General features: G+C 37.7%; 1 protein-coding gene across 1 annotated transcript in view; it reads left to right on the forward strand.

Moving 5' to 3' along the window:
* Positions 1 to 891: 891 nt before the first annotated feature.
* Positions 892 to 13,064, forward strand: part of LOC132558061 (uncharacterized) — a 30,870-nt gene continuing 18,697 nt past the window's right edge. Inside the window, exon 1 of the mRNA XM_060222584.1 lies at positions 892 to 989. Within this exon, the coding sequence (XP_060078567.1) occupies positions 892 to 989 (98 nt within the window). The remainder of the gene's footprint in view (positions 990 to 13,064) is intronic.

Genomic DNA, 13,064 nt, shown 5'->3' on the forward strand with positions numbered 1-13,064 from the left:
ATTGTCATATTCACGTGGGTATATATTGAATAAATGAAAACCAGTTGATTTTTTTCATAACTTACTAACTTACTGGCTTACTAACTGATTAATTAACTAACTAACGAATGAACTAACTAACTGGCTAGCAAACTAAATGCTTCAGTGAACTTGAGACAGTGATATCTTCTTAGAAATGGAAAATGAAGAAGTATAATTCCCTGGTTATTGGACTGATGTCAGTCTTACCAGAAACCGGTGCAGGCGGACGAGGTGACGGCGCTTATAACCATTACGTAGTCATGTCTGTGTATCTGATTGCTTTTAACACAAACAACACGGCATGGCTCCCGGTCATCTTTGCAGACGGTCTGTGTTTGTAAGGAATGCTAATCCTTTCAGCGCTTGTAATGCACTACATAGTTAGCACTGACTGGCACGAGGTTACGGCCGGTGTTAATGGGAACAGCTGGCAGAGCCGTGTGTAAGAGTCTCACAAGGCGAGATTGAAGAGGAGATTGGTCAGAAATCAGGGTTAAGTAGAAGTAATATGAAAATGAGCTATATCAGATTTCAACCAACGTTGAGTAATCCCCATGTCAATCAAGTAATAGCAACACTTCATTCGTGTTTTTCCTTCTCTGAAATCCAAGCAATATCTTAAAAAATGATTAACTCTCCATTTCCTTTGGAACTTCGCCGTCAGTATTTCTGTACGACAAGGACTGATATATAAGACTTCAAGCAAGCATGTGTGTATGTATGTGTGAGTATTTGTGTGTGTGAGGGCGGAGGGGTTGGGGGTGCATGTGTGTGATATGTAACTACCCATAACTTTCACGACATTGTAAATATATTTCCAAAAACGTTGACATTACATTCCGCGCAATAGCGATTATACAACGTATCACTATGTATGTAATCAAGTTTCCGACAACGGGATGTGACGAGAAATTTTCACAGAAACTCAACACAGTGCTGAGGAGTGCAACATTCACACGTGGAAATAGGTTGGACGTTTGACGAATAAACAGTTGGACATGTGAAAGGGAAAAAAGGACGGATTCACGACGGCAATGACTGTCGGACCTGAGCACGGGGAATGAAGACGGGTATACAGCAATAAGGACACTACGCACGGGGCACGGGGAATTAGGTCTGGCGTGTGACGACATAGACATTCGGACATGTGGACGAACGGAGATACAAGATAGGAACAAGAAGGTAAGGATAGTCAAACTTGGGCACAGAACATAGGACGGACGTACAACGATAAGAACAATCAGACTTAGCCGGAAGAGGAGTTGGACCGACGTTCATTATTAAGAAGTCGGGAAATATATAATGACCATAACAACAGGGAAAACTGAAAGCATTTTTTTTTAAATATCACAACGATATATAAATGACATTTATTTGAACATTTCGCGTATTAATGAAGAAATACAGGAAGATTGATAACATCTATACAAATTTACATGTAACATTTGGAAAACCCCTACATCCTCAACCGAACTATGGAAATGACTACTTGGTATTTCCATAGTCGTATCCTTCTCATCAAATGCTGTGTACTTACAAATACTGAATATATTTCGCTATGTTTCACTATCCTGTGACATCTACCAACACCTGTTATTAGCCAGATATGTACTACGTTAAACAATTTAGACATGTTTTGGTATTCTAAACAGATTCGTGTAAAATTTTCATGTTTTTTCAACACCGTGGTAATTAAGCATTGGACCTCTTTCAATTGGCATTCATGGGCTTATGATTGCTAACTGAAGCAGTTCAATGATTATATTTATCACTTGTGATTTATGATATAATTACACTTTATTTATAAATAAAATCAAAATTTCCCACTGTAATTGTCTAGAGACCTGTCAGCAGACTTACCGGATGCTTCCGCGTAAAAAAATAGTGCGCTGGATAAAAGAATACACATAAAAATATTCAATGTACTAACAAAGTTTACTACGCGTGAACAAACGGATAATACATATTTCAATGTTTAATTCAATTGTCATCTACAAAAGGTAATATTATTTATTCGTTTCCATTACTGTTAAATTCATACACCAGCTGGCAGTTATGGAGTGATATTGCGCAACTACAGTTGTTAAGGATATATAGTGGAAATATCACGGAGTGGTAAATATAGTGCCAATGAAACTCTAAACAGTTGTTCTACTGTATAAAACGACGGGTGTGTTCGCTTGTGTAGATATAAGGAAGTAAAAGGTCCGAATAAAATGTCTCGGGGGCGGGGCTTGTTGGATAAAAGAGGTGTGGTGTGTAACTGCCTGATGCGACCTAAATGTGACCAGTAATAAAATAAAAAAATATGTTCTATTTCGGCGTATTTGGAAAGGTAATTTCAATGAGGTTTATCCAAATGCTAGTTATCAGAAAATTGTCTTGGTAATTATCATGTATCATTTTTCACATCGTTAAAGTTGCTACCTTGAGCAATATACACTAAAACACTGGGTTTCCCGGACTTCAAATGTATCTTCTTTTTAGCTGATGAATCTACTCCATTGTGTCCAGATATAACTTTTATCTTATCCTCGAAAATTAATACTCGCTGGTGCTGATACCGACAAACTGAAAATGACTCTTAATAAACATAAACTGTCATGTGTATGCTTTCTAAAAGAGCAAATTATCTCTCTATTGACCAGCCGTAATCATGTCTCCTAAACTAGTAGGGAGTGACAGCAATTCAAAATATTTACACAAGAACGGTTTCTCTGTAGTATTATAACCAAGTCTATTCTATTGTTGGAAACCATTTTGCACTGTGTCAGCATTATATATATATAAAGAAAACGGCTGATTACGTCAAGATAATTACAATTCTTTGTTGACAAAACATTTTTGTCCCTTCTGTGGATATCCGGTACGTAAGTTTAAACAGAATCTTTTGTTTCTTAAAGGTTCTGTGAACCGTAATGTTCCCCGTACAGACTTAAAGTACACTTAGACGTAAAGTCAACACGTGTCGGCCGAGGTTTAACTGAAATACACACCTGACTATAAGTTAACTACTCAGACGAAATCAGCAGGGAAAACACAGTCCGACATACCTAGACATTGGAAGCTGTACCAGAAGTTTTATTTTTGTCATTCGTACGGCAAGGTATATATCCAGTGTTCCAAACAATAAAACATTTATTTCTATAAAAGTGGCCATAAAAAGTAATACAACCCAAATGATGTAAGACCTATTCTATCGACAATTACACGTACTTATATCTACCACTACAAGATAGCTGGCCTCAATGATTTTGTGTTTCCAATCTACCTTATAAGTTATTCATAAACATCCAGTGAAATGGTGAATGTGTTTGAAACGTTATTGATTGTTTGGCTATTCTGTTGCAGATTATTGTTGATTTGACAGTTTAAGTAGGTTAGTAAATGTCCCCGAAACACACCACAGTTTCATCTTTAAAAAACGCAAGTGGTGTAGAACAGATTTAGAAACAAATTATCCATATTATCAAACTTCATCTGCAAACAGTTTGGGCGAGATAACTCAATCAGTACAGCTCCTGGTTAACACAATATCAAAAGAAGGTACCAATTGCACGTTCGATCCCTTTCAGGGCAGATTGGGCTCCAGGGAACTGAGATCAGGTGTCGTCACGTGCTGTCGTGTATTTGAGCAGGACCGGACATGCATGTCTATGATATTCATCAGATAAATCAACAAATGCTAAAACAGCAAGAAAATACCAACATGTTTACAGAATCATAATCCAAACTCAGATCCAATAAAACTTGGGCCAATATATAAACGAAGGAAAGATTTACACAAAGACTCCTGAAAAAGTAAAAGGAGAATAAGACCAGATGTTCCGGAAGAGTAAACATCTTCTGCTTCATCGACGATACCCGCCATGTAAACTTGGTCAATACAAGTAAGAAATGGCACAAGGTATACAACAACGGAACATACAGGCATGAGCATCAAACACACCCAACTTCAAATCGCAAATATTTCTGAATGAGATCCCTATGACAACCTTAAAACGTAAGCACAATTTTCATCACTCTGCACCTTTTGAATTCTTGCGAGAAAATCGTGATTATGGGAATAGGCCCTTGAATATCGAACCCGCTGTAAAAACACCATAGGTTGGGGACGCAGTAATGTTGCTACCAAGAAACGGAAATTTGACAATAGGGAAATTGAAATCATCACGTTTACCATACAGGTTGGTTGAAAGTTGTTGATGTTGGTTTCGTTGTTGGAAAAGATCGAGATAAGCTGTTCATGTAGAAGATGTCTGTCGTGTCCTTGGTTTCCAATTCTGGTAGGTATATACGATAGACGTGGTCAATAAAACTCTTTTTATTTAAAGACAAGACGTCGTCAAAATATCTGTAAGTAAAGTTAAACGACTTTGCAAGTTCTTTGTGATCTGTTTTGATAAGCTTTTAGATAAATTCACCGTCTCATAAAAAAGACAAGTCCGGTACAGAGGGGCAGAGTTAATTCCCATGGGTATGCCAATAGCTTGTTGGAAGGTTTTACCCCAAACCCGAAGAAGATGTCGTCAATCAGAAATTCGGTCACTTCGTATAAAATGAGACCCTACCACAAAGTTTCCATATCGTAATAGGTAGCTTAGGTGTAAAAGCCCGACCTGTCCTGCTGATCGGGACTTTCTTATTAATCAGGATTCTTTTTTGTCCTGTCCACGAAATCTCTATGACTTATGGAAATGTTAATACTTGATATGACGAACAAATTCAACACACATTTTACAGCTCAAGTACACAAACACATGGTGAAATAGATTTCACATCTTACTGTGTATGCACTGTCTCTATGTTCGATACGACTTGTGTCAATACAGTGTCTAAGTGACTCATATGTGGGTCTTTCATATTGTTTACTCTGTAACTAACAGGTAAACAGTGAAATGGTTTTTTTTAATCGGACAAACCCATGTTGTCAGCAATTTTAAACTGTAAAAAGTCTCTATTAAGTTTTTAAGAATTATGTTTTATGTTTTGTTGGGAATTCTACCAAACAAAATTATTAAAATACACACATAAATTATCGATATTTGAATTAAACTTAACACAGCTGCGTTCATTTGGTTGAAGGCGACCGAAACAGATAGCCGAGGCATTGTATACAAATAGTTGTGAGATGTATGGTTACTGTCTTTACGTGTCATATATCTATTGAGACTAGTCAAGCAGTTGTAATTAATAGGTTCTAGGTAATATCGCAACCTGACTCCTCAAAAATGTTATATACACAGACATAAGAATATAGCTGTATAGATAATACATGTTACGACTGTTTATTTTCTATTAATTAAAGATGTACAATGATTCTCTACTGGTTTTATCAATCAAAAGGACAAAAAGCGAGAACATATAGGAACAAATAGATGTTAATGAAGGGAAGAACTAGATTCGTTTAATTGGGACATCAGCTGCTACACTACATCGGAACTTCATACTATTGGCACGTAAAACATAGATGAGATGGTGTGTCATGTATCGAAAGTAGGTCACAATGACCTACATGTTTACATTTCACCTACATTAAGCTAAAAACTGTTTGTCCGAGCCCGATCTCCTACACTAGATATCATTAGAACTTCTTACTGCGGACATACAAGTTGAAGGTTCACCAAGGTAAGTGATGTGTCATGTATCAAAAGTGGGTCATTCTGACCTACATTGTGACCTTCGACCTACATTGAAGACTACACCACTAGTCAATGGAACTTTATACATGGTACATAAGTGAACCTAGATGGCATAAAGTTACTAGTGGAATACTCCAAGGATCAGTTTTTGGGTCCGTTACATTTCTGAAGTTTATTAACGACACAAACGGATATAGAGAGATTAAAGAGACTGATGTCACTACAATATTTCAGTGTGATCTTGATAGGCTGTAGCAATGGAGTGGAAGATGGTTATTGATGTGTAAGGTTTTATCAATCCACAACAAAGGTAAGGCTATTGAGGAAATCAAGTATAGCCTGAATACATACGACGGCGATAGAGAAGTCTTGGAAAATGTCGAAAGCGAGAGGGGTATGTGGGTAAACATGGATAGGCGTTGTATCTCACTTTTGAAAAGCGTAAACAAATTCAAGTAAATAAGGCAAATGAGATTGTTGGGCTTATGAGACGTAGCTTTATATAGAAATTTCTGCTTGCTACTTAATGCTTAATTAGGCCTTATGTGGAATGTGCAAGCTCAGTCTGGTCACCTTATAAGAAAAAGGATACGAAAACAGCAGAAAATGTCGTCCAAAGGCGAGCTACAAGGATGCTACTAAATATGAAATACATGAGCTATAAACAACGTCTAAAGCGTCTAAAGATACCAACCCTGACCTTCAGACGAACGCGTTGAGACATGGCAGAAGTCTTTAAAAATTGGATGGAATCTATGACCAGAAATCTACTTCGTGTCCAGCAGCACACGAAGAAATTCGTTGAAAGTAGTGAAACAACATTGCATCAGAGACATCAGGACATACAAGTTTTCACACAGAATAGTAGATACATGGAACAGTTTTCCTGGACATGTAGCCACAGCTAGAACAACAAACTTTTTCAAGAACAGAATTGAAAAGCTTTGGGACAACCACCCTCTGCGGTTCGATTTTACAGCAAGCTATGGACCACGCGAGGATGACAATTCATTACCCTGCGTTTAAGGACATTCCGAGCTGCCTAAAGAGGACCAGTAGGTCCTGCAGATGGAAACAACATATGGTAACATAAGGTAGACGTGTCGCGTGCCTTAAGTAGGACACTTGATCTATATTTTGACTTGAGACCTAAAGTAGAAATGGATGATACTAGCGATTCACAGTTATATCGCCACTTCCGAACGTCTACATCACTTGTTCATTCTGATATCGCCACTTCCGAACGTCGATATCACTTGTTCATTCTGATATCGCCACTTCCGAACGTCTATATCACTTGTTCATTCTGATATCACCATTTCCGAACGTCTATATCACTTGTTCATTCTGATATCACCACTTCCGAACGTCTATATCACTTGCTCATTCTGATATCACCATTTCCGAACGTCTATATCACTTGTTCAGTTTGATATCACTACTTTCGAACGTCTATATCACTTAATCATTCTAATATCGCCTCTACCGAACGTCTATATCACTTGTTCATTCTGATATCACCACTTCCGAACGTCTATACCACTTGTTCATTCTGATATCTGACTTCCGAACGTCTATATCACTTGTTCATTCTGATATCACCACTTCCGAACGTCTATATCACTTGTTCATTCTGATATCGCTACTTCCGAACGTCTATATCACTTAATCATTCTGATATCTGACTTCCGAACGTCTATATCACTTGTTCATTCTGATATCACCACTTCCGAACGTCTATATCACTTGCTCATTCTGATATCTGACTTCCGAACGTCTATATCACTTGTTCATTCTGATATCACCACTTCCGAACGTCTATATCACTTGTTCATTCTGATATCACCACTTCCGAACGTCTATATCACTTGTTCATTCTGATATCGCTACTTCCGAACGTCTATATCACTTAATCATTCTGATATCTGACTTCCGAACGTCTATATCACTTGTTCATTCTGATATCACCACTTCCGAACGTCGATATCACTTGCTCATTCTGATATCTGACTTCCGAACGTCTATATCACTTGTTCATTCTGATATCACCACTTCCGAACGTCTATATCACTTGTTCATTCTGATATCGCTACTTCCGAACGTCTATATCACTTAATCATTCTGATATCTGACTTCCGAACGTCTATATCACTTGTTCATTCTGATATCACCACTTCCGAACGTCTATATCACTTGTTCATTCTGATATCACCACTTTCGAACGTCTATATCACTTGTTCATTCTGATATCGCTACTTCCGAACGTCTATATCACTTGTTCATTCTGATATCACCACTTCCGAACGTCTATATCACTTGTTCATTCTGATATCACCACTTCCGAACGTCTATATCACTTGTTCATTCTGATATCACCACTTCCGAACGTCTATATCACTTGTTCATTCTGATATCACCACTTCCGAACGTCTATATCACTTAATCATTCTGATATCACCACTTCCGAACGTCTATATCACTTGTTCATTCTGATATCGCTACTTCCGAACGTCTATATCACTTAATCATTCTGATATCTGACTTCCGAACGTCTATATCACTTGTTCATTCTGATATCACCACTTCCGAACGTCTATATCACTTGCTCATTCTGATATCTGACTTCCGAACGTCTATATCACTTGTTCATTCTGATATCACCACTTCCGAACGTCTATATCACTTGTTCATTCTGATATCACCACTTCCGAACGTCTATATCACTTGTTCATTCTGATATCGCTACTTCCGAACGTCTATATCACTTAATCATTCTGATATCTGACTTCCGAACGTCTATATCACTTGTTCATTCTGATATCACCACTTCCGAACGTCGATATCACTTGCTCATTCTGATATCTGACTTCCGAACGTCTATATCACTTGTTCATTCTGATATCACCACTTCCGAACGTCTATATCACTTGTTCATTCTGATATCGCTACTTCCGAACGTCTATATCACTTAATCATTCTGATATCTGACTTCCGAACGTCTATATCACTTGTTCATTCTGATATCACCACTTCCGAACGTCTATATCACTTGTTCATTCTGATATCACCACTTTCGAACGTCTATATCACTTGTTCATTCTGATATCGCTACTTCCGAACGTCTATATCACTTGTTCATTCTGATATCACCACTTCCGAACGTCTATATCACTTGTTCATTCTGATATCACCACTTCCGAACGTCTATATCACTTGTTCATTCTGATATCACCACTTCCGAACGTCTATATCACTTGTTCATTCTGATATCACCACTTCCGAACGTCTATATCACTTAATCATTCTGATATCACCACTTCCGAACGTCTATATCACTTGTTCATTCTGATATCACCACTTCCGAACGTCTATATCACTTGTTCATTCTGATATCGCTACTTCCGAACGTCTATATCACTTGTTCATGCTGATATCTTCACTTCCGAACGTCTATATCACTTGTTCATTCTGATATCACCACTTCCGAACGTCTATATCACTTGTTCATTCTGATATCACAACTTCCGCACGTCTATTTCACTTAATCATTCTGATATCGCCACTTCCGAACGTCTATATCACTTGTTCATTCTGATATCACCATCACCACTTCATTCTGATATCACCACTTCCGAACGTCTATATCACTTGCTCATTCTGATATCACCACTTCCGAACGTCTATATCACTTGCTCATTCTGATATCACCACTTCCGCACGTCTATATCACTTAATCATTCTGATATCACCACTTCCGAACGTCTATATCGCTTTCTCATTCTGATATCACAACTTCCGCACGTCTATATCACTTAATCATTCTGATATCGCCACTTCCGAACGTCTATATCACTTGTTCATTCTGATATCACCACTTCCGAACGTCTATATCACTTGCTCATTCTGATATCACCATTTCCGAACGTCTATATCACTTGTTCATTCTGATATCACCACTTCCGAACGTCTATATCGCTTTCTCATTCTGATATCACAACTTCCGCACGTCTATATCACTTAATCATTCTGATATCGCCACTTCCGAACGTCTATATCACTTGTTCATTCTGATATCACCACTTCCGAACGTCTATATCACTTGCTCATTCTGATATCTGACTTCCGAACGTCTATATCACTTGTTCATTCTGATATCACAACTTCCGAACGTCTAAATCACTTGCTCATTCTGATATCTTCACTTCCGAACGTCTATATCACTTGTTCATTCTGATATCGCTACTTCCGAACGTCGATATCACGTGTTTATCCTTATTTACTAAAGCTAGTGATAGTACTAATCTCACTTACATTTACAGTACCTAATCTAATTTAATGATGAAATACCACGGACTACACGGTGTCACCGGGTACAACTTAATGTTGATATGACAGATCCCGCTGCTATACATTCACCAGACCATTAAGTATCACCGACACTATTCTATACTGAATACTGTAAGTCTGTCAAACGTTCGGTGTCTACAATACTTACTTTTGTTCCCTAAGCATATAATATCCCCTTCGATGCGGACTGCAATTCTCTGTAGTATGTATATGGTTTATTGTAGGCGAAGTCGAAAGTGATTAATATATATATATATTGGTATGGTACTCTGGTTTCCTGCCACAATAAGACCCCTCGCGCGCTTACATCCGGGCCAACAAGAGTGATTAGTATAAGTTGAAATTACTTGTTTCGCAATTGTTGTAAACCAGATAAAGTTAACATATATTAAAATAATGTGGATTAAAATTACAAGACTATATAGTGTGATACAATATGGTGTTATTTGTACGGAATTTTACAGCTAGCTGAACAACGACTTTTCTACATCAATCAGTAGATGTACTGATTGGCGACCTGAATACGACCAGATCAATAAAGTTTCAAACTGGGGAAGGTTAAGCAACAAAGTGTAAGAACTTAGGGGCTTGTGGGGCTTGTAGCCAGACTAGAGAGTGGACCACATACCGAGTTATGTTCCCATGGTACATATAATTGTCCAAACCATTATTCCAGTGTATCATATCTAGGTAAGGGGGTTATGTTGGAAACTGATCATCGCCTGATGTGGCTGGCATTTAGAAAAAAAGGAGAGACAACCAGAAATAATTTACACCGAGGTGTACATAGCTATGAAATCAGCTCTGGTATGACAGCGTTAACAATGCGTCACGGTTAAGTACATTATTGTGTATAAAGGCTGATGTTTGGATGACTTGGGCCAAGAATGCTAAAGATTGTCTAGATTGTGTTCAACTCTGTGTGTGTGTCCCCTTTACCGTAGATATACCTGTATATATAGGTCAAACTAGCACAGTTTGTTGAACATGAATAGACTTACGAGACTTAAAATTAAATGTTTAACTTCCTTTTCAATTTGTGAGACTTACATACTTTTGTATAGACAATTTGAAGGGGAAGCCATTTAAAACTGCAGATAAAGTGCACATATATTATCGGTGTAGATATTGAAGCAAAGTGATTATAAAATTCGACGAACTGACAATGTACGATACGCGATATTCGTTCAATTAGTTAGCAAGTACTATAAGATTTGAAGCCAATTATGTCAGTTCTGTTTACGTACCCTTAAAATCTACATAATGTTTATTCAGCTATCAGTCAAGGTTTGTTTTCTGTACACAACTGTTTGGTTATTTTCTCTACAAAACCTTCATTGTTCTATCTTAAGTACATGTTAGAGTATAATTAATGTGAGTTTTCACATATTTTCTTTTGACAACTAATATTGACATTTCTGGAGGGTTAATTTGAATAATGTGATAGGGGCCCTATCACGTTGTGTGACATGTTTTAGTCTGGGTTTTCCCTGGGTTCCCTGGTTACCTTCCTACAGTACGACCTCCTCGCACAATTCCACCCTGGCCAACACGAGTGATTGAAATAAGTTGGAAAAAATGTTTCGCAATGGTTATAATTATTTATATATTTATTCCTGCTTTTGTCTGGATCTGTTTGCCCTGCTGTGATAAACAGCAGATAGTTGTTCGCGTATAACTTCAACAGACTTACTCTTAGGGAGTTTAGTGTTAAGGAATGCACAGCACACTAAGGCCACAATAGCTATCAAACGACCCCTATAAAATCACAGTAAGGGTTAGGTAGTGTATGTGACACGTGTATAGTGCATTTTCATTTTAACAAACCGTATTGACGTCTAAAAGGACAAGTAACACTACTGTACACCGTAGAATAAACATTACTAATGATATCCGAGACTGTACAACGTGACCATTACATACTGTGTATAGTGGTTAGTGACCTTATGTCCCATCCCTGATCCCATCTTATCATCATATAAGGCGAAACTTTACCATCTGCAAGAAATCTGTCCATATAAAACGATACCAGAAGCCAGTAAATATATCACTGGCATATCCGCAGAATAACAGCAGCATCAACTAACAGCATCAACCAACAGCATCAACCAACAGCAGCATCAACTAACAGCATCAACCAACAGCAGCATCAACCAACAACAACAGCAACAATGTTGATGAATTATAACTCTGTAAGGAATTTGAATCGTTAAGATTTCTGGAATATAAAAATCTTGATAAGGGGTGCCCTGCAACAGTTATTACCGAATAAGATACTGCTTATATAAAAATTTACTTTCAGGTCATTGAAAGGAATTTCAATACGGAGAAACGATATCAAAGCATATCTGAGCCGTCATTACAACGAATATTACGGCATGGTTTATGCATTTACAGGTCCACTGTCTGCACGTGCTGAACACGCGCGGGCTTGATAACATTGTACATTGGCCAAGGAAAAATAACGCTGACAAGCAAGGTAGCAACATGGCAACTACAGAAATATTGCAGCAACACATTAGAACCTGAACATATAAAATTGAGCTGGATTAATTAGTTGTTAGTATTAATTTCGCTTTGTTAATTAAGGGGATACATTAAAGTGCTCTAATACACTTAAACTTGGCATGCTACCATGTTCAACCTTCGAACGACACGGATCGGTGGATTCAGGATCGAAGCCAAAGTCGATGGTATTTTTGGTAATTACTGGAGTTTTCTATTGTTCGGTTTACACAGTTGTACCAAAGTATCACAGAATAGTTTCTACATGTAGTGTATAAAACTACACATCTCAGACGTGCCGTTTGCAACGCAGAACCGGTATTATTTCACAACGATCACTTAACGTTGTAATTAAAATATAGGTTCATGTCAATATACTGGCGAATTTATATTTGATACACCACTGATGTTTGTTATATCGTCGAGTGTGCTGATTGAAACAGCCTTATCAACTGTTAAGTACACGCGAGGCTTATCTCTTTACCGATTATCTAATTCAGAATCTCATGTATTGTTCGGATATGGTATTTTATTGGTTTGGGCGATCAA

Source organism: Ylistrum balloti, unplaced genomic scaffold (assembly GCF_031769215.1).
Source record: "Ylistrum balloti isolate Yb309-2 unplaced genomic scaffold, AGI_CSIRO_Ybal_v1 Utg370752, whole genome shotgun sequence".
NCBI lineage: Eukaryota > Metazoa > Mollusca > Bivalvia > Pectinida > Pectinidae > Ylistrum > Ylistrum balloti.